The following is a 23332-nucleotide window of genomic DNA, read 5'->3' on the forward strand; positions in this document are numbered from 1 at the left end:
TGTCGATGCGCTCTCGCAAGTCATGACGTTTTCCTTTTGAGGAAGAAGAAATCGTATTGGACACGTGTAGGCATTACGTAGACGCACTAATATTTGACCAATGACCTCTTCTCTTCAATCATACAAAGGAATGCGATTATATTTTTTCTACGCGAGAAGACAATATTATTAGAATTCAAAAATTAAGTTTTTAAACTGAACAAAAGGAAGATATTTATTGAATTTATTAGTCTTCTTTTATTATAGATTTTAAATTGTCATTTTTGTGCTAAAAAAATTAAATTCGGATTGACATTTAACGTATAAGTATATTATACGTTAAGAAAGTAATTAATTAATATTCAGTAGTTAATATTAATAACACATTATGCTAATATCGTCTGTTACGTTTTTAATAATGCGATATCATCCATTTAACGATGCGGATCGTCTTCCTTTCGCTATTACGTTCCAATTTCCAAGGTGGTAATCTTCCACCTAATCAGATGAACTCTTTCGCGGTTCGTGTAGATCACCCTCGGTTTCGTCATGAGATAATCTGCCGCCGTTGTCTCCCAAACAAACGCCTGCTCCAGATTTCGTTTTCTCGCGATCTACATCCACGTAGAGAGCCATCGCCATTTTAATAGCGACGCGCGATAGTCCGCCATCGACGCTCGCACGCGACGACCCAACGTCACTGGGACGAGCGTTTCTAACGGTGGCCGACCACGATAATTGCCCGAAGATCCACGCGGTGACAAAAAGATATCCGAAAGGCCCTATCCTCTTTTCGCACGTTGAGATAAATCGCGTGTGCTCATGCCACCGGATCACGGCAATTTACTTTTTGTGTCGCGCGACACTTTCTCTAAAACGCAGATGTCCTGCGGAGGTGACGCATCGACGTCTCGCGTCGATTATATGCTTCGCGGTCTATTTTCCGTGATTTTTGTGTCAATTGATTCGAGTGTCCATCTGGAGAAATTCATCCGTAACATTTGTATCTCGCGGTTATTCGTCAAATTCAATTCCGGTTCACATAGAATCTAAACAGATTAAAGTTTCTCAGTTGAGAAACATTATATAATACATTATATCACACAGGCGAAACGTTCAATGTCGAATTAATATACCTAACTGTAGAAAATTGTAATTGTATAATAATGAATAAGGACTTTATATCACATATTAGTCGCTATAGGTATTATCACTTATTAGATTACTTGTAGTGCCAGGATTGCTTTATTCTTCTGATTAGTTAAGATATTATTAGACCTGATTTTATCTGTTGCATTAATGATCTTGTTCGAGTGACTTTTGATTTGAACACGGCGAAAGGATCGAACCACTTTCGTTCTCGGTATATAATCAACGAGTATTATATATTCGTATATTTTTTCTGAGAACGCAAGTGAAATTGAAGCGATGCGCAAAACACGGTTAATAATCGGTTGATGATTACTCGAATGACGATTTACGAGCTCGTGCGTAATTATCTAATTACCGCGGCGAAAGGAAATTTCGCGTGTACGCGCCACAGCGACCGATGATGCCGCGGCGCGAAAAAGGAAGAGAGACCGGAAAGAAAAATAGTGGATGATTGCCGTACATCGCGGTGGATTATTAACGGAGCGTATCGGAGAAAGCAGCAATGGGAAAATTAAACTGGCGTGATCGTATGACAGGGCGGCGCCCCGCGTTGAAGAAAACACATGACATCTTTTTTTTCTTCAAAGAATGCGCGCCAGAGGCGTGAGTCTATGAGTATCAATGCTACTAAGCAACTAAGACATAATTTTAACCAAAAAGATATCTCCAATTTTTTAATATCAACAGAAAGCATGTTTTTCTTCATTTAAAGCGATTTTCCTAATTTAATATTAATAAATCAGTATATAATAAAAATTAGTATTGTGAGAAATAAAGTTGAGAAAAGTGTTCGAGTGAAATTATGCATATATATAATAAACAACATTATCTTTAAGCTGTAAAGTCATCATCCATATCCGAGAATCATGCCATGAATCACATAAACATAAACTCTTACTCGCGTTTATCTGAAAGGCTCCTCTCTCGAGACGCGAGATCCGGTAATTTGTGCCGCGACGAAAATATACATATTGCCCCCGGATCAGTCGTCGGGATAAATCCATTCGCGCGATATACGCAGAACGCTCGTAAAATCAGTCGACCGAAGAAATTTGTAAAACACACGTGATAATATCGATTTAACTCCTGGCTGTTAACGGCATCGATCACAATGCAAGAAAGTGCAACGGGCCATATACGGTGCTGCTGCAAGGATAAACGAGTTATATGATTCGTCGCAACGCCTTGGAAATAAGTAGTGCGCATCTGTACTCCACACACATTGTTAATAAATAAATAGATATGAACTAATTTCTCTTTTCACATTTTTTTTCTTAAATATATATGCTCTTAATTTTACATACTTATGCATTCTTGCGTGAATAAAGAACTTTGAAATATAAAGAAAATTATCTCATGCGTTCGCGCACAATAAACGAATATAATTACTGTCTATAAAAGAACAATTATATAAAATATAATATTTCTATGAAAACAAATTTATGCATGGATGATTAAAAAATTTTGGAATCGAGAATAAAACTACCCATAATTAATCGAATAGATACTAGCTATACTATTAATAATACTCAGGTTTACTTCATTCATATTCATAGCTATAAAACGGTAAAAATGATAGAAAGTTCGTTTTCAATCTAGAAATCTTCATAATAAAACACAAGAATAATTTATCTGTTACTTGTTACTTGATAAATAGCCCATGTAAATGATATTAATATTTATTTTTTATGTATATAGAGAAACTCTTCGATTATTCTGAAACGAAATTTAAAATGTACCCGTAGTCTTCTTTTTCTACATCAAAAACAAAATTCAAGCGTATCAATTGAAGTACTTACAAATCTAAATAAAAATCTTGAAGCACGCACGTATTCGCAGCCGCCTAAGTCCGAAGGACAGACTGAAAAGGAGAAACAGCATCAACTATCATGCTATTATGCATGTGTTTTCTGTGTTCTTTGCCACAGCTTTGCAGCAACCTTCAATTCCGTCCTGACGCACATTGAGAATTGTTGCGACACAATTCGCGATTGAATTCGCGGAGGCAACGCGTTTCGCGATATGAAAACGATCGAGCCGACACGTCGGTTCTCGACGCCCACCTTCGTTCTCACTTCCTGCGAATAATGACGCGATTTCTATCTCGAAACAAGATTAATACGAGCGGATGGGCCCCGGTGGTTGTCGCTGGAAAAGATGATGGCGCAGTGAAAGCGAGAGAGGATAGAAAACGAATGTTGCCGTTGCTCCTCTTTCTGTTTTTTTCATCCGTCATGTACGTCAAACTCTCCCGATGGGTGCGATTATATCTCTTTTTCCTCGGTTCGCAGATCTCGAAAATTGATCTTGAAGATCTTGTGAGTTTTGATGGAACAGAATTAAGATTATAAATTTTCACATGGAAAGTTCATATTCCATCTATCTTGAAGTTTTGAAGAAAATTCTACATTCTTTTAAGTGCCAACGCTCGCATTTCTGTAACAAGCGTCTCTACCTCTATGCAGTCCTTTTCTTAATTCTATTTCTATTGCGTGATCTTTACACGCTACGTTTCTAACGAAGATATCCTTCGCTGATTCTTTTAAATGAGATCACACGCATATTGCGAGACTATCATGCAATCACCATTGTTCTTCACGCCATACTTGTCTTGATATAATTATTCTAGTATTTTAACTTCAATTTTATATCTTTATTACATCAATGTGGCAATTTACACTAAATTAAATTTCACTTATATGGAGCTGTTCTATAGAGTTTTGTAGCTGCAGATGTTTTCTCATTAACTGTTATTTTCTGTTATATTGCACCATGTAATGATTGGTATTCCTAAATTGTGGAAGGGGTACAATGAATAAATCGAAATATAATATTACAGAGTAGATAAATAAATTAAAAGTCTTTTTATTTATTAGAATTCTTATTAAAATTCCGGTACTTATAAAAATGATTCATTTGCATTATCGCAAATGTTATAAGTTCACTTGCTTTCCCAACCTTTCTATCTATGTCGAAAACATACTACATTTTATTCCTATTCTAGCGAGTGTGACGAAATCCATAAATCAACATTATTTGACAACGAGTTATTTAAGATCCGAGCAATCTTCCCCCCCAAACGGAACCGCGAACTACTCTCGCTTCGCACGATACGCGCGAAAGAAAGGGGATGAGTTTCGCGGTAGTAGGAGAGACGAAGTCTTTCGCGTTCGGACGAGGAGAAGTGGGTCGTTTCTCAACGGACCATAGTGGCTCGGCGAGAACGTAGTCTACGCACTCCTTCGTCGTACCCAGCTGAGCACGGGCCGCGATAGCTCGCGATCCGCGTTTTTCGATCGCCTCAAGTGTTTCTCGAGTGTGACGGAAATTACGGTGTTTCCTCGGTAAATCTTGCAGAAGAAAAGCTAGGAGATTGAGATCCGAGAGCGACGATTGAAAAGAGCACGATGTTGAGTCAAAATGACAGAACCTTCGGCGACAACTTAGAAAATTGATAAGTCCGTCCGATAGTGAAGTGAGGTGTCGAATCAAATTTGAAAGTGATCTTTCTTTTCGTTGACACTCGCCGCGAATTCCCCGGAGGACACCGGAACAGTAGTGAAAATCAACCGAAATTTCTCGTCGCGCATGATCGAACTTTTCTATCGATCCTCGCTTCATCGTCCTTCCACGAGAAACGTTTCTAATCCAGAATCTCTCTATTACTATTACCCGACCGAGCGTGCCAAACTCTCTAAGTGCGCGATCATCAAACACCACTTTCAACGACATTGATCTTTGACGACGTCATTATCGTCGAATTATTAACGATTTTTCCAAAGTTTTTAACAATCAATAATTGTTGAAATAATCAAACGTGATAATCGTTTGTCACGTAAGAAAATTATTTCAGCAGCCGGTTTCTTAAAGGATATTACATTTACTTGAGAAGAAAAGCATATAATTATTTCGACTGAAAAGACCATTAAAGAAAAACTTTAATATTTTACAAAAACAATTAATATCTATATTAAGATATACAAAATATATATTGAAATATAATTACAGAGTATACCTATTTAATAAAGCGTATTTTCTGAAGAAATTAGTTGAGGAAATATGACAGTATATCTCAACTGATCCTAAAGTAATTGGCTCCGAAATCTAGTATAAGGAGCAATACAGATCACAATTTACGATGGGTGACATCCGAGTGCTGGATCCACGTATGGATCCCCGTTTCGATCTAAAGCAGCACCGACCTTGGCCGCCGATGTACAGAAACAACCGAGCGCCGTCCTATTGCTATCGACCCGTGCCCTTAGATACTTTGGCCCAATGGATAACCCCTCACATCCCCGACTACAATTACGTGCCCGCTCCGAGGATTACCGCGAATCCCAACAAATCGCGGGACTACTACTACCTGGCCCCGTTATACAGAAATGCCATGCCACCTCCGCCGCAAGCGATGTCACCGCTTCAAGTATCGCCGGTGGCGATGCCACCACCGGGCATGATGATGATGGAACGGCCGAGAGGACGAGCTAAGAGCTCGGGCGGCCTTACCAGAAGCATGCCACCTTGCACGTGTGCCGTCGGTAGAACCAGGTCTCTAGAGGATGTCAGGAGCGAGATGAGCGAGTGGGACGATTATCACGACGAGAATGGCAACCATTTGCAGCGGAACAGCCCTAAGGGCGTGAACGTTTGTCGGCAGGTTCGCAAGTCTATGGAGAATCTCCTGGACGTTGATACGGAGGAACGCGCGCTGAACACCTTCGAGAGAGTCGGCAAAATCTGCAGAAAATCCGAGGAGAATAGGAGCGACAAGTCGGGAAGGCGACGCGGTAGCTATATGGTGTGTTGAGATTTTTATAAGCGGACTTTTCTTAATGAAGGAATATGAGAGGTTTTTTTTTTACGCGAAATATAATTCTTGATTGTATTGCCGAAAGAGTTATACGTATCAAGTAAAAATCTCGCAATAAATATTTAATACATTGTTTATTATATGCGCATATCCTTTTATATGTAATAGAAATATTTTGCTATATCATGAGTTAAAACATTTTTAAAAACTGTGTTAAGTCCCTTCTATAAGTAATTGATTAAACGTTTTCATTAATTTTATTAATTAACTTGTCGACGCTTTTTGATGTCCAACATATGTAATATCATTTTATTATCTCTTTTGTGTATGAAACTTTTATGTACATTTTCTTGTTTAATAATAGCTTATAAAGGCAATTAGTGATTCTATTTGCGTCATCTCGTAAGTCACTGAGTGACAGGCCCATTCATTCTCGATATAATTTTTCGTGCAAGTTATCGCGGTGTCTCCCCGTATTATGTATTTAACTACGTGACTAATGCACAATTTCGCACACACGTAAATTGCCAGAACGACTTTCAGGCTGAGATTTACAGATCAGTGAGTTTGCTAATCTGGTCTGGGTGACCGACCGGTTGCACAATCCGCGACTCTTACGCTCTTAATTCCGGAAACGTGCCGCTTCTTGCGTTCTAAACTGAATTAGCAATATCATCTGGTACGCAATAATAGAATTATAATCGTCTATGAGTTTACAAAATGCTCGTTTCAAGGAGAAACCACGTCGCGACATTCATTTCGCACTCACCTCGTTGCCAATTATACAATTCCGGAACTTGGCGTTTTGATTCAACATGGGGACAGTCACTTTTTCTCGCGTCTGTCGCAATCGTGAATGTCGGTCGAAGAAAGTGTTCCGTGGAATTCATTTTTGCTCACAAAACGGAAATAAATAAAGTCGCGTTTATTGTTTCGAGGAATAGCCGCTTGAGTAGCTTACACGACGAGCTATGCAGATTACACAGCTGTGTTATACAAAATGCTTCAGGAACGATAGGGTGTATTTTTGTATGAACATGCACAAAATAAACCAAGAAAATGGCGGAGTATTGATAATAATTATAGACTTGTAAAAAGAATTTCTTAATTCTAATAAGATAGTTCAATTTGATTTCTAATACTCTTTCCCTTCTTTTCTATATATTACATCTTTTTTATATATCTTTTTTTTATTATAAAAAAATCTTTTTTATATTTCTAAATGTCTCTTCATTCATATTCATGTTCGCAAATGTCAAAAACAAAGTGGTTGCACAGGTCCTGTTCTTTTTTTTATTATAATACTAATACGTTCCGGTTCATATCTTTTTCTAAATTATGCACCTTCAATGAGCCATATTTTCGATTAACCCGGTATAGAAAGTGTTCCTGATAGGTACCGAGTTAATCAACCGTTACTTTTTTATTAAGAAAGTTAATTCACCCCGTCGAAATAATCGCTAATCAACGCGAATAATCTCGACCTTTTATTCCACGCTCCGCGGAGCCACGGAGAGATTCTCGCTGACGATCACGAGATTATATTCCATTATTTCTCACGATCGATCGCGTCTCGGTGATCCATCGCAATCTAGTGTACATTGTGCTCGCAGTTAAGAAGTGTCGTTAACCAGCTGCCGGTCATTAAATCGTTACATTGTTAGCCAGTTTCGTCGCTAATTAGATACGCCGTGTCGACGGATCGACAGATTGCCAGATCAGCGGATCGGTAGGCTCGCGGATCGATCAAGAGCGTGATGTTGCGTCCAAGCACAAGTTACATATTGTGACTTTATCGATAAATCTCAATTACGAGCGTACATGGAAAAACAGACCGTTCCGCTTGATCGGCGATGTCGATTGGTTTCTGTTGCTCGTCAAAGCTCCATCATGCTCCCCGACTTCCTGCTCGTTTCGGCGCGCACACTTCGTTGCGAAAAACAATCGTTTAAGAAATTGGATTGATTACTAGATTTATTGCGGTAAATGACCGGTGCGCACGCGGCAATCCAGTGACTGTTCAGTGAAAGCGAGGTATTCTTCGCGTTGCGCAATTAATCGGTGTGACGGGACACATTAGTTCGTGACGACTAAGAGGAAGAACGTATATTGGCCGGGCAATTTTTTTTTCTCGGCGAATGGGCACGAATTGCACACGTATGTCGAAAGGACCGACGATATAATTTTCGAATTCCTCTCCCGCTCCGGTCCGCAACGAGTCTGCTATTAACTAAGAGCGTTTTGCGCCACGTTGTAATCGACCATTTAATTATGATCTCCGTCGCGTGCGTTTCGTACATACGGTTAGAAAGTTACGGAGACTTCCTCGAGAGTCGAAATTACCGCTACGTAAGAAAATTAATGCGACGTCGCTCGTAATTCAAGACGATACATCCGCAGACCGTACTTCGATGGTCTCGCAAGGATAAAAATGATTTTATAATAGCCCGGGTAATAACAGTCGCATTAATTAATAACCAGCGTAATAACCAGCGCTGCGATATCTAAGGACTTAGGCGCACATTAGCCTCGGTTTCCTTAGGTGATTCAATATCATCATTTGAACTATACAAGAATTCCATAAGTGACCGGTCGATTTAAATGTCTCTAGTCGGGAAATATTGCACATACTAAGCTCGTTTGAGACCGAATTGCAATTATATCTCGTTCGCAGGTGAAAAAAGTGCGAAAACTTGTTGGTTGCAAGTGACCTCTTATGAAATGTCGCCAGAATTCTGGAATCGTTTTACATTCCATTCTCGATTGAGTTGATAACGTGACTTTTTCTTCATTAATCTGCTTTAATTTTTTAAGGCCATGTCTTTCGCCAATTGTAGAAAGATCTTCCGCGTCCGATGACACCGCCGAGAATTGTTTTGAGAATTGAGCATTATATCCGCGATGGTTAATTCACTTCCGCATTCGCTTAGCATATCTGAATAAATTTCTCGGTTGTTATTCTCATTAATATAAGAGAAATTACTTCTTAATATAACTTCGCATTTCGTATCTTGATAAAAAAAAATCTGAAGCTAAGGCGAGTGTAACAATAATTAATCACATTAATTGAATGTAACACGCTAAATAAGGAGTTGAGCACATTAATTGTACGTAATATGCATTTAAAGAACATTGTGCGCGCGTGGTACGAGCGTCCTCTTCCCGGTTGCAGGGCATTCGTAATTTTACATAAAGATGTCACGGTAAAATTACACGGTGAAATTCGTGCGTAGGAATCTCGAATGCCCTTAAGCCCACGCGCGCACGCGCGTGCACCTTCGATTTCTGTTTGAATACCGATTGACGACGAAAAAGTATGCCGTAACCCAGATACAGAAAACGATTGGTTGCATCGGATTTTGTTATCCGAAATATAATCGAGCGTACTCTGCATTTATTCGTCCTTCGCATCTATTTCATTAAACTAATCATCAAATTGTGTTTCTTTTTCGATGAATGTCTAGACGTCCGAGATCGAAAACGATCACGAATAGATCCGGTAAAACCGGTTTTTCAGAGAAAAGTGAAAATTTTGATCATGATGATCATCGGCGATCCGCGGGACAAAAATCGCTTAATACCATTAATATCGTTAATGTACGTCGCGCTGTCGCGATCTCTTACGTCGATTGCAGGCTGCATCTAGAGCGAGTGAATTTATAATTGATATCTCGCATATTTTATATGCGCGATATGCGTAAATTCTTGTGCGTCGCATCGGTTTTTTTTTTTTTTACGATGCGTCGATGGAGGAAAGTAAAAAGCCGGAGTCGCCAATCAGGTCAAGGCCTCTTTATTAGTTGTTTTTCATCGTGCCACGCGTCGTTGGATCCGTCCCTCCAATCTTCGATCGGAGACGCGTGTCCGAAGGCCTTCAGGGCATCCGGCGGATCCTTCGCGATCCACCCTTTCCTCCTTATAAGAGTACGGAGGAGATGACCATTTATAAGGGAATTAAGGTCGCGGATGTCAATTATTGCTAATCGTCCGGATGTATCGATGTTTCGATTAATATTTATGATAGATTTCAACAACTATAGTTTTTGTTCATATATAGGTTATATATTTCATTTCATAAGAATATAAAAGAATTATTATATATTGCTAAGTTATTAATTATATCTTATAATCCTATTGAAGAATAACGCTTTGTTACCATGTTAGGTAAGACTTTCATTCATCGATTCTATTGATATACAGACAGCCGAAAGAGCGAATGCGAAACAGTACGATGTTCGAAACTGCATTTGCATCATCTTCGTCCCGCTTTCGTTCGGGATCTTGAAGTATCCATCCATATGCTATAAAGTTTCTGTCTACATCGTCGCTTTCGCAAGGCTGTACAGAGCTATTAAGACCGAACGTCTATAGCGATGGTCGAGACGGGTTGATTGACCGATCGGCAAAACTAGGCTTCTCAGATATACTTCTACCGATGCGCGATGTTTCATCTGCTTTTCCCAACAGAATTACGATCGAGAATACGTTTCCGGCTCGTTAAGCCGCCCGGGAGATCGTGGAGAATGCCAGAATTTCCGCGGAAATGGGAATTTCTCTCGGATCTACGATCGATTCTCCTCTATGGCCCCGTTCTCGCTCGTAAATCGCGACGACCGACGTCTGCTCGCAAAAGAGCGATCGTCGAAGTGCACGACTGTCGTTTCCCTTGTCACGGGACAATAACGATAGCCGGCGAATAGGACTGAAGGGTGAATCGAATTAAAATCCGATTTTTCACAGAAAATATAACGTTTGGACGTAAGAATGGCTGTTTCGTAGCAAATTAGAACAACTTGAGGTGAAAGGTAGAATTAGCAAGCGAGACACTGTAATTAAAAATCCAGTCCGATTCACCATCCAATTCCGTTCACTTATTGTTCGGATTGACTCATTGAATCTACTACTAGATAAAAAATTTTTATCGAAAGAAATCAATGAATCATACAATGGTTATTGACTCGATATTTATTCAAGCAAGAATGGAATTGTGAAACAAAAGTGACATATCGAATACCATTCCTAATGCAATCTCTTTTCCATTGTTCCTTATACGTTACTTTTTTTACAACGATATATATATTCTTCACAAGTTTGTGAATTTATCTTTACATCGAATCATTGCTACGAATTTTTTTTTTAAATTATATTAATAACGATTAAACTTGAAAACATTTCTATCGGTTCATGGCTTCTTTATATCGCTTATCTTTTCGTAAGGATCTGATGCCCCTGTCACGCATGCATTCGAGATCTAATTACGCGTACATAAGTCATTCCAATTGGCAAGAAGTAGCTTCGGCGCCGTTAAGCGTACGCCGCCGCGTGAAAACGCACGCGAGCGCTAATAATTCCGCTCGTGCTGCACGGTTTGCCAAGAAGAGAACAACAGCGGCCAGAGCGTGTTCATTTGCTTTGCTAATTTATCCATCTAGATAAACGGTCGCGGCCAATCTCGTGGTTTGAAAGTAAAAGCGTGGCGAAGCGCGTCGTTGCGCAAACACGAATCGCGAAACGATTCCGGACCTGTAGCTTCAGCAAAAGAAGTGCTTCGCGCCAAAAAACCATCGTGTCGCGAGCTTTTTCTCTATGAATAATAATTCCATAACCGTTGCTTAACTGTCGATGTTGAAGAAATAAAATTACGGTTATTACGATTATCTACGCGGAAAATGGCTATGTGAAATTATCGATTTACATTAGTTTCACCGCGTGCACTTTGCGTATTTTCTTTGTTTTTAAATAGAAAACCTTTATCGATAGTGCCAACTCATGCATTTTGTTCGATAATGTCGAAGAGAAAAAAAAATCACCACTTTTCCGATTTAGGTGGAAGATTATCGCATAAATATTGAAGTAAATAAACATGTTTATACGCAAAAAGCTTAGTGAGGTAGAAATTCATCTAAGGTCCAACTTTCTAGTATTTCTGAATTTTTCACCTTCCGTTCGGTTCGCTGCCTGCAATGCGCGAGCTGGTTTAGCGAGTTCGGAGTAATAACTGTCTCACAAGAAGAGCACATCATTTGCGTCTTGCGCGAAACGAGAAAGTGAAATTTCTTCATGTGTACATAAACATGCATATCTCCATGTTAGGCATTAATTGATTCAAAAAAGAAATTTAGTAGCGGCGAAAGAGTTAAATTGAAAGCGCTAATTATCATAGAACTATCCAGGTAAATGTAATTAACATCTCATATAATGTTTCTTTCAAAAAAGTAAAAATTATCCTCGTAATTCATAATCTGAACAATTCTTACAAATATTCTTCTTTGACAGTTTACTTTTTTTTTAATTTGTTAATTCTATTTGTGCACGGGTCACATTGATGTCTATTTTTTTTGTTGAACATTTTTATTAAATTATTTATTTGAATATTTTATCAATATTAAAATTACTGTTTTCTATATGCAATTAACATGTGGAAATATAATTGTATTGTATTCCGCCACCATATCTACGTAATTTGTAAGTGGATAGGAAGCAATGAGAATGCGAGTATCAAGTGCAATGATATTGTTTGGATATTACGTTCATCTCACCGCAACGTTTCCATATTCATCGCTACAACCGGACGCAGAATTGCATCCGCAATTTGCGATGGTACTTGTCCTATCCGCAAATAAAAACGGTTACTTTGTGCCGGCAGGCATTCATTAGAATCATTAGATCTCGTTAGAGCAGTACGGTGTGTATCGCGATAGTTGTAGTTACCTTTCCGCGTTGCATTCCGTCTGCAAGAGCTGCAACGGCGCGGCGTGGCTTCTAATCGTCTGCGCGCTACAACACAACGGGCATATTATTAGTTCCGTGCGCTCGCTCGCACGATGATAATTATTACGTATTAATAGCAAATTGAGTAACACGATCGCGCATCTCGTTTTGCAGCAAGAGCCGAGACCGGAACTCGAGACCAGCAATGGTAGCAGCAACGGCGGCGGGAGACCGCGTTTCGTTCCCGTCACCGCTCTGGAGGACGTGCAGGCGGTACGCTGCGCCGAATTTCACCCCCATGGGAAGCTGTACGCCGTGGGATCGAACTCGAAGACGCTGCGAATATGCGCTTATCCGAAGCTGCACGATGTCAGGTGAGAATCACGTTCGTTACGCGACAATTAATTGTCGAGGAGCTTATCTCCGACGTTCAATAATTTCCATAAGTATCGCATTTGTGGGTTCTTTGACAAGTTCGTGATATTTTCACTTTTATTCTCATTGAAACTGTAAATATAATAATTTAAATATTCTATGAAATAATCTTAATGTTTTCCTAACTAATTAATTAAATTAATTGCAATAATTCGAAATCGCTATTCGGAAATACATAGATCGATCTGCTGCCTAAAGATTTATATTTTCACGAACATTCTGCTGATTAATGCTGTTATGAATAATGCAATTTCACATTTACCACTTAAATATGCATCGACAATCAGTTACTGATATTGATATTGATATACTGAACTTTCTTACAAAATGCATTTCATATCGGCGGCGGAAGTCCGATAGGATAGCGGGTGGAAGCCGTTTCGCACCGGACGTTCGGGAAATCGTTAAATTGCGATTGCGAGTCAATCGAAGCGCGGAAATAACGCGATCGTAACATTACCGCCTTCGTCTGTCTCGAGGAGCGTGTCTCGCAACGGAGCCTTTCGTTGGCGCGTAAGCTATATTTCGAGATGGCATGTCGACGGCTAATGACAGTCTCCGATACGCGTTGCGTTTTGACGAATCGCGGTATCGCTGTATCGTTACAGCGGCCTTATGCAAAAATAACGAACGGGTTTGCGTTATGCGATTATCGAACTCAGACAGGCGAATACATCACGGCAGCCCGTCCAGCCGAGAGAAATCAGATGAACTTACATTCACGCTCCCGCGAAAAATGGAGAGAGAAAGAGAGGGAGAGAGTTGTGATACATTTTAGCGGCGCCGGCGTAAATAACCGTAAATTACGAGTCGGCTAAAAGCCGATCCCGATCGTCGGGGAAAGAATCGTCGACGACGAAATGACTTCACGTGTTCGCGATAAGCGCGCTGAAGTTTCGCGAGCTAAAATTCGCCACTCGTCGTGGCGACGATAAATCCTGCTCAGCCGTGTTTGACGTCGTTTCTACCTCGCGGTGGACACGTTTCGGATCCCGAGATAACGCGCGCACCTCGAAACATTTTTCGCGGAGCGAAGCGCGAGAGAAATCACGGCTCTTACAGCGGAACGCGTCACGCTATTCAATAAGCTCCGGCTTATCTATCATCTTGATGCGATAATATCAACGCAACTTCGCTCCGCGATGTAATTAGAACAGAGATCGCGATTAATCAAATGTGTTCTCTCACGTTACAATAGATATCACTTATATCGCGAGGCAAGGAGCCCGGTATTATTGCAAATATTCATGAGCTGTAATTTGGCGGGGTTACTTTGTAATATATGCATATGTAATATATACGCTTAATAATATTTTTGCACGGGCTAAAAACTTTTATCGTGATCGTTTCTCTACTGCTAAACTTTCAGACTTAAATATGTATCGATGGAAAACAGGTTGGTAATGAATATTTTGCCGTTCTTTAAAAGTTCTACAGAGAGTCCTGCCGTTCTACAGAGAGAGAGAGAGGTTCATAGTTTCAAAGATATAATTACTCTCTAGCGTTTTAAAAGCGCAATTAATGATTAACGCGAAACAAGGTTCTTGCTAATTGCCGGTTAATTAGCATTTAAAAAATCCGAGATTATTTGAGAGTATGAAAAAGATGTATTAAAGAGTATGTATTAAATTAAATTAATGTTATAGAAAGCCAAGAAAAAATAATCTTGCACGATTATGAGCTACATTTATTATAATCGAGTCTTCGTTGTCACTCATACGTAACAAAAGAGCTTCGTCGTATGTAAATTTGAGGCGGGTCAAGTATAAATTCGCGTCCGCTAAACTAATTTTACGCGGGCATGCTGGCCTAACGAGCGGCAGAGGCCTTCATGCCAAACGGAGCATTCCTGCGTGTTCAGCGAATGTGGATTGCCGGTACAGTTTTTTCCCATTACCGGCTACCGCACGCTGCAGCCTGCAGCACGTCGTTTCCGTTTACATCGTCCTGAACGCGATTCGCAATATTTTTTTCCTCCAATCAATATTTGCACCGGTCACGCGAATTCAGAACAATCCCGCATAATTTTAATATGATGATTTCTTGAATATTATTTTTTAACTAAATACGTTAAGAATCGGAAAATCACACAAATTCAGATTAGTTTTGAGATCAATTTGTAAATTTCAGTGAACGAGAAAGAACATTGTGAGACATGGAAGTGGATTATAAAAAGTAACGTTAACTCGCGATAAAAACAACCGGAGAACGTAAAGTAGTCGCGGGTGAATAAATAACGAAGTAATAATTAAGAATAATAACGAGGCAAAAATCGTGCTCGCACGATGCGTAGGAATTGCCTGGAACGGGACTGTAGTTTCATTTTTTGAGGTAGCATTACGTTACAGTTCAAGACAGTCTGTTTTGCATTACAAGGTAGACAACAAATGGTCACCTTTCACTCGCAAATATTCCGTCTACCATTAACAATTCACGGCAATGCGCATTTAACGCTGTATTACGGTGTTCCGGTAAGTTCAACGAGCTGTAATTTGTGTCCAAAGTCAATAACGCGGAGCAATTTCCATTTGTCCGTTTGCGATAGCGGCCTCGTGCTCCGCTGCTGTTTCACGGGCGGAACGATTCACGTCGGCGGCGCGGCGGCGGCGCGGCGTCGAGAAAGTTTACGCGCGCGAGATACATTACCGTTGCGCCACACAGAAAATTTGCACCTACTCCGTATTCGCGGCAAAACATAAAGTGCGACAACATATGCGTGTGTCTTGCGTAACTTTCGAAATTGCGGGACGGCCACCGAACACGGAACGTCTCTCAAGCACACCGCCGTATAAGTTCATCATGTGTCGTAACAACAACGCGCGCGAATAAACGACTCGTAAAATCCGCTTAATGGTTCCAAAGAACGCGACTACGCTGTCCGAGGTGCTGCCGCAATTATAACGTCAACGATACGCACGAGCTCGTTAATTATACCTGCGTAAAATTACGAGGCGCCAGGAGATTGTCCTCCGTGACACTCGGTGTTGCGATAGGAGCAAAAGTCAATGATACGAACGACGGGAGGTCTCTGTGAGAACTTGACTATCAAGAGACTCCGTGATCGTTCAATTAGAACGTCGTAATTCCGTTGCTCGACTCGAAATTGAGATATCACGAACTTAATACCGTCGACATTTTCATCTCGTGTTGCAGAGTCAATAAGTCTGCGGTTTCATTACCTGTGCTCTTGTGATCAAAGTAACGTTGTTGGCAAGTGCTGTTGTCGAGATTGTAAAGAAAAAGATTTTCCTAACTAAGAATAAAATAGAGGATACATAAAACACTCGTAGAAAAGCTCGTGAGAATTTGCAGTTAATTTTAATACAAACGAAAAGAAATGCTAAATAGCGAGATGTGAAAATCATAATTGTAATTAACGTAAATTAGGCACATGCAAACATGACGGATGTGCACATATACCTGCTTCATTGATAAACGAGAGTATTTCTACATATGTCGCTTGAAATAAGAATTTCTACTTTTTGTTGATATATTTTTCTTCCTTAAACAACTTTCAAAATATAAAAAAATAGCTAATCTCGAATATTATAGATACTTGTTCTAGCAAATAGCAGTATGTATTTCTTTTCTGGCGACGTTTACAGTTTACCATTCTGATAATTGTTTTCTAATTTTTAAACCATATGCAAGATGCATCAAAAGTAAAGCCAAAAGAGTTATTCATCAAGTAAAAATAGCAAGGCTTAATTTTTTAAATTGTTTCATACTTATAATTATAATAACTTATTGATTTTGACCGCGCGCGATTAAAAGTTAAATCTATAGAGTTTTAAAATTTTCTTTCGGGGCTTTAATATAAGAGCCTTTTTTGTAAAAATTCTTATTACATATATTTCAGCAGAGAATTTCTCTCTCTTTAACGTCACTACTTCTGTTAATCCTTTTCTCAAATAACTGCGCAATAATTCACTTGTTCCATCACTTTTATCACTCAGTACGAACCTCTTCTCCAATTATGTCGTTATTATCCGGAGAAACCGCCTCTGCAAATAATCGTATCGTCACTTTCGAAAGTCGTTCCCCTTCGGCGCTCGCTGGAAATTGCGGCAGAAGTGACGTTAATCTTGCGCGTCATGCTCAAGTCGAATAGACTCAAGGGGACGAATGATAATTAACAACGGGGCAGATTTTACGAGCGAACATCTTGATCGGCAGAGAGGAGCGAACGTTCGCGATCTCACACGCGCGTCGGCCGCGCGTGGTGGGAAAAGAGCTGCGCTTAATTGAAATCTGCAGAAAAAAACCGGCGCCGTGAAAGCGACGGCACGCTCCTTAAGATCATCGAGCCTCTCCCTCGTTTCCACGGCCGAACTCCGTGCACAATATGCAACGATATCGACTTCAATTAGAGACGCGGTTGATGAAGGCTGGGAACGAGGAAGGAAAATTGCTCGATGAAAGCGACGTCCGAGAGAACCCCGAGCATTCTTCTTTTTCTTTGGGGAAGATTGATGGCTCGTGAAATAGAGCGAAATTGAAAACCTTTTTTTTTTAGACGAATGATTTATGTCGAAATGTTCCGAGTTGTCGAAATGTTTATTGCTTATCATCGCTTAGTACTGAAGCATTGCATATCTTTCAGGGAGGATCATCAGACGTATCAACCCACCGTTCTCTTCAAGAGAACGAAGCATCACAAAGGCTCCATATACTGCCTCGCGTGGACACCGGACGGGCGGTTGATCGCGACCGGAAGCAACGATAAAACTGTGAAGTTAATGCGCTTTAACGCCGATACGTCGAATCTCGAAGGTATTGTTTGATAGACGTAAATAGATGAAAATAGATGTAATCTTGGTATTCGTAAAAAACTTAAAATAAAAAAAGAGAAAAGTAGGCTTTATGAACTATAGACTGAACCCATTTTTATTTTAAATTTTTCATATATTTAAATACATGAATTATTAAGTTTCTTTTTTTTTTGCATCTTTGAATTCTCGAAAATCTGTATTTGTCAGACATCGAAGAGTAATTCATAGTTTAGAAATTTATCATGATACGTAATTAGTTTGTTATTATTACTCGGATTTATTTAATTCTTAAAAATTAATATTTCTTACTATCGTTAGATGATCGATTCTATATATATTTTTCTAATCTGCAGGGCAAGAGGTCGAGTTGACCATGCACGATGGTACGGTGCGCGACTTGTGCTTCCTCGAGGACACGTCGAACAAGTCGAGCCTTCTGATCAGCGGTGGTGCCGGCGACTGCAAGATTTACGTTACCGATTGCACGACCGGTACACCTTTCCAGGCCTTGAGCGGCCACAGCGGCCACGTGCTGACGCTTTACAACTGGGGCGGAGCGATGTTCGTCAGCGGATCGCAGGATAAAACAGTCAGGTTCTGGGATCTGAGGACGAGAAGCTGCGTCAACATGGTCACACCTGCGACGGTACCTGGGAGCCGGGTGAGTCGGGTTCTCCGTCGATATGCCTGTAGTGATCATCAAAAATAAAAATTAGAATGGATAAAATTAGAAAAGAAATTTCATCGTTTAGAATCCGGCTTGGCATCGTCAGCATCTTTCTGTTTCGTTCTAGTGTCACATATTAAGTTCTACGTCCGATAAATATTCGATTTACATTATTAAATTGCACCACCATCTCTCCCGATCGCACAGCATTAGTCACTTCCCTCTAAATCGGATTTTTATCGGACGTTTTTTTCTGGTTGTCAAGAATGGAAGCAGTATTATTTGTCTGATCAGAATCTGATTCCATTGCAGGTCGGCAGTCCCGTAGCTGCGCTGTGCGTAGATCCGTCTGGCCGATTGTTGGTGTCCGGTCACGAGGACAGCAGCTGCGTTCTCTTTGACATTCGCGGCGGCAGAACGGTGCAGTGCTTCAAACCTCACGCGGCAGATATCAGGAGCATACGATTCTCACCGTCGGCGTATTACTTATTGACGGCGGGATACGATAACAAATTGGTACTCACAGACTTGCAAGGTGGGTTCCTCATTGATTTTAATTTCTAAGAGACATTACTTACAGAAATTGAAACATTTAATACTGTTGTGATACAAGTGTCTATAACGATAGAATAACACAAGCATAATGAAATACATGTTGCAGGCGATCTTACAATGCCTCTACCTAGCGTCGTAGTCGCTCAACATCAGGACAAAGTCATCTCCGGACGTTGGCATCCGACGGAGTTCTCGTTTCTCAGTACTTCCGCTGACAAAACTGCAACCCTGTGGGCCTTACCGCCTGTTTAAAGGCCCGACATGATAACGCACCGTTATTTATTGTCCGTTCTTTTAAGAACATCTTACCATAATAATTCATCTTTGACAATATTGTCTAGATTTTTTTTTTTTTTTTTACATTGATTCTCACAAAAGGTTCATACTTTGATTTCGATTCTTAAGTAATCCCAGAAACATTACAATCGCAAAAAGTGAAAATTCGAGCGATATTAATGTTCTAACATATTTTCGTATTTGCATACAGTTTAATTATTTGTTAAATGACCAATTAAAACTCTAATTTGTACGATTACGTCATTAATTCAGCGTAATACATTGATACGAAAGTAAAGCATTTAAACGATTAAAACGTAACACGCTTTGAAGACTCGGGTTAAAAGGGAATAAAGAACGCGTAAATCGCGCGATATAAGATGAGGAGCATCAGTAAGATTGTTTTTAGCTATGAATTAAATATCGGGAGTCACAAGACTGCGGATGAATAATCCCTCGCTTTGATGCTATTTTACAGCTACGCGAAGTTGGATCGTATACATCGTGAGTTTAAAATATCTTCTTTTTGCACAATATGAGGGTAGGTTTTCAGATTTCGAAGAATGTTTTTATCACGAACAACGCACGCGTACTTATTAGAACCGCGGTGCGATAATATCCCCTTTCCCGGTCTCTTTTTTTTTTAAATATTTTGTTATAATCAGAGATGCCTGTATTGTAGATACGTTGAGCTATGTTAAGAAAATTTTAGAAATACGATACTCACGCTCCTGTACAGGACGTTAATTTCTAGTTTTTAACGCTCTCTTACTTTCGCTCAGTACCGCATCGTTGCATCGTTTCACAACGTTTAAATAGAATTATTTGTCCTACTTATTTTATTCTTGATTTATTGAAAAACTTATTGCCACAATTGTTGCAACTTACGCGCGCATTTAATTTACACAGATGCTCATACTTCCATCTCCATGTTATCAACTCACAAGCCAAATATACACACGCGTTCTAGTACATAGTATATACATATATATAGATATATATCTGTATCTGCGAAAGAAATTATATACGTACGCTCATACTAATCGCTATTTTTTACGGACTAAAATAATATAAATCGCGAGAGTTTATCCGAGCGTCAAGCAATTTATATACGCGATTCGTCGCGACATGTGACTAAGTTTACGCGCAAAGAAGATAGTATTCTTTAGTAAAATAAAGTCGTAAGAACTAACAATTAGACTTAAGTTGCTTGTCGCAATCGCCAAAGCTCGCAGTAACAGCGATATGGAAAGAGAGAAAAAGAGAAAAGTGCGCATCACTTTACACTGTCGAAAGCAATTTTCTCATCGATGTAGTGATTCAATGGTTGAACATGGGACGAAGATTTTGTAAATACACGTTCATCGGAAATTGACTTCGGCAATTCTTTGATTTAATCACTAATTTGTCGAGTGATAATGCAATCATATCATTATTTGTTTTATCCTACTTCGACGTCAACGTTGTTAAGAGCGAGCTTTTACTTTGTCCTATTAGCATATTTTTTCGGCGTACGGACAAATCATATTTTAAGATCGCGAATGTATTCAAGGAGAATGGGAAAGAGATATTAAAGAAATAATAAGAGATAGTAAAAGCAAAATAAAGGGAAAACGGGTGAATAATAGGAAGGTTGAAGTTAACCGCTTGCTAAATAAATTCGTGATCTTTCACGTTCAATCATTCACAAGATCGCATGATGTAATACTGTTAATTATTTTCTTCTTTGGAGAACAAATTTTTTGATAAAATTATTGTTACGAATACTCCATTTATTAATTATTTTTTTATGTTGTCCAGTTTGCGATTTTCTAAATGACTTTGGCAGAAATTCAAAGTTTCGTAAATAATCAAGATAACAGTGCGTTTCGTATCTTGTTATCCAACAACTTTGTTTTTCTGCTTCATTGCATTTTGTAATGATTGACAAAAGAGATCAGAATGACGATGGCGAGCAAACGGAATGGGACGGAAGCGATTATTTGTTAATAGCGACTCAATGCAAGCTCATCTGCTTCCATGTAGCAATTTATCGTGCCTTCTGTCGTGGCTGCTTTCGGCGATTTACATTTTATTTTTGTATTTTTTGTGAGCTATTCTTCCTCCCCCTCCCGTCTCCCCACGTTCCTCATCCCACAACAGTAATATCCTCATCTCACAATATTTCCAAACGAGTTGGTAAATGTCTAAAGTAAAAGTCTCTTATTATCTCGTACTCGAGTATTACCACGTAACGCACTATATAAGTATACACATGACATATAACTTATAACTTTGTACTTTTCTTGTAGATACGATATAATATGTCACGTCTAATTTAAACAATAAAATTTACGTTATTAAAGTGGTCGTATTGATGATAACGAAAATCACACCCAAACAACCCATCGGAATTTCATTAAAAGGCCCCCGCTAATCTCAATCGGGCCAGTTTTTCAGAAATTCGGGTAATCGGACCGATTAGTGGCCCCCGTAAGAAAGAAATTACGTCGGCATGTGGGTTCGTACGGTATGGTATATATACGCGCCATGAAAGCTCGGTCGATTTTCTATAAATTTCCCATAATAACTGTAATCATGTAATCTTCCACCCGCATGTATTACCTGTGGCGCCGAATTCGGCGCTCTACGGATCCGATTCCGTGAAGCAGAGATACGCTGATCGTGAGCGTAAACCCTTCTAGTCTCGAAAAGAAATTTTTAATGAGAATCATTTAATGGAGAACCGGCAATTTCGACGTTTAGATAGAGCTTGTTTTTGTAGATTATGGAAAAACTGCCGCTATAATATATCACGTCTACCGACTGCACACCGAACAGGTAAAAAATTCTCGATGTACGTTCGCACGATTTTCGTGGAACTGAAACAAATTTGTTTGCCCTAAAGGGAAGTATTAAGTAATGGTCATAAGAAAGAGATGGTTGGTATAAAAATTTGAAGAATCAGTATTTTAAAAACGACATTTTATAGCCATATGCAGAATGATATCATTTGTAAAGCATAGATTTTTGAAGATAAAGTTGGATAAGTGATAATACGATAAAAGAGATAAGTGAAAATTGTGTAAAAAATAATATATTTTATATTATATGCGCCTTTTTTGGAATAAATTTCATCGACGCCGGCGCGAAGAATAGAAGGGCGAAGGCAACCGTCGCGGAGACCAATTCCGTGATCTCTGGACCTAATCCTGTATCTCGGGAAGTGTCCCCGGGGCGAGGATCCACCCACGGAATTCCTGTGCGTCTGTCGGAACCATCTGTCGATTCGACGAATTCGGTTGATTTGGCGCTTGGGGATTTTTCGAAATCCTCACCGCGGGCCATATTACGAGCCCTAATTACTATCGGTGCGCAATGCTCGGTCCCGGGACGAGCACAGACACGTTACCCGGGTCCCCGAGGACAAATGTAGTTTCTGTATTCTATCGGGGCCCACCTACAAAATCGGGGCCCCGGCGTGCCGTGCTTCGCGCAGTCTTCCAGGAATGACCCCCGAGGTGCGACGCTCTCTCTTCCTCGCTAATTCTACGTTCCTATTGCGGTTTGCTCGATGATATTTGGCAATAGGCTCTAATTCGAATTTTTGGGATTCCGGATAACTATACTCGTCGTAATGCTTTCTAGCCGGAAAGAAAATGAATTTTACATTAGTCTCAGGACAGATATCATCCAAATTCCTCGCTCGAATTGTAATTAAGAAATATTACGAATATGTCGCGAATATCAAACTGACTCTCAAGCTGTTCAACTATTTCAAAATTGGTCGAGTCCTTCGATATGGTGTATTGTAAATATGGGCTTTTAGTTAGAGTTGAACAGAGAAATTAGTGTTTGTGATCACGAACAAGTGATTTTGCGCTTATGAACGAGAACCGGGGAACTTAGAAAGAAAGGCCATGCTGGCCATGCGATGATGCATTAGGCTAATCGCGCCGTTAAATAATTCATCACGCACGAGGTATTCAAATT

At 39.8% G+C, this 23332-nt stretch overlaps 1 protein-coding gene across 3 annotated transcripts in view; it reads left to right on the forward strand.

Moving 5' to 3' along the window:
* LOC139768485 (WD repeat-containing protein 47) overlaps positions 1 to 21704 on the forward strand; it is a 68970-nt gene extending 47266 nt beyond the window's left edge. For 2 of the 3 annotated variants that reach the window (XM_071698723.1, XM_071698705.1), the window contains exons 7-11: positions 12830 to 13029; positions 17694 to 17863; positions 18216 to 18523; positions 18824 to 19064; positions 19191 to 21704. In XM_071698723.1, the coding sequence (XP_071554824.1) occupies positions 12830 to 13029; positions 17694 to 17863; positions 18216 to 18523; positions 18824 to 19064; positions 19191 to 19336 (1065 nt within the window). In that variant the 3' untranslated portion in view covers positions 19337 to 21704. The remainder of the gene's footprint in view (positions 1 to 12829; positions 13030 to 17693; positions 17864 to 18215; positions 18524 to 18823; positions 19065 to 19190) is intronic. The other variant, XM_071698714.1, reaches the window with a different exon arrangement.
* The last annotated feature ends 1628 nt before the right edge of the window (positions 21705 to 23332 follow it).

Source organism: Temnothorax nylanderi, unplaced genomic scaffold (genome assembly GCF_030848795.1).
Source record: "Temnothorax nylanderi isolate EJ_2023f unplaced genomic scaffold, tnyl_v1.0 TNYL_tig0002_pilon, whole genome shotgun sequence".
Lineage (NCBI taxonomy): Eukaryota > Metazoa > Arthropoda > Insecta > Hymenoptera > Formicidae > Temnothorax > Temnothorax nylanderi.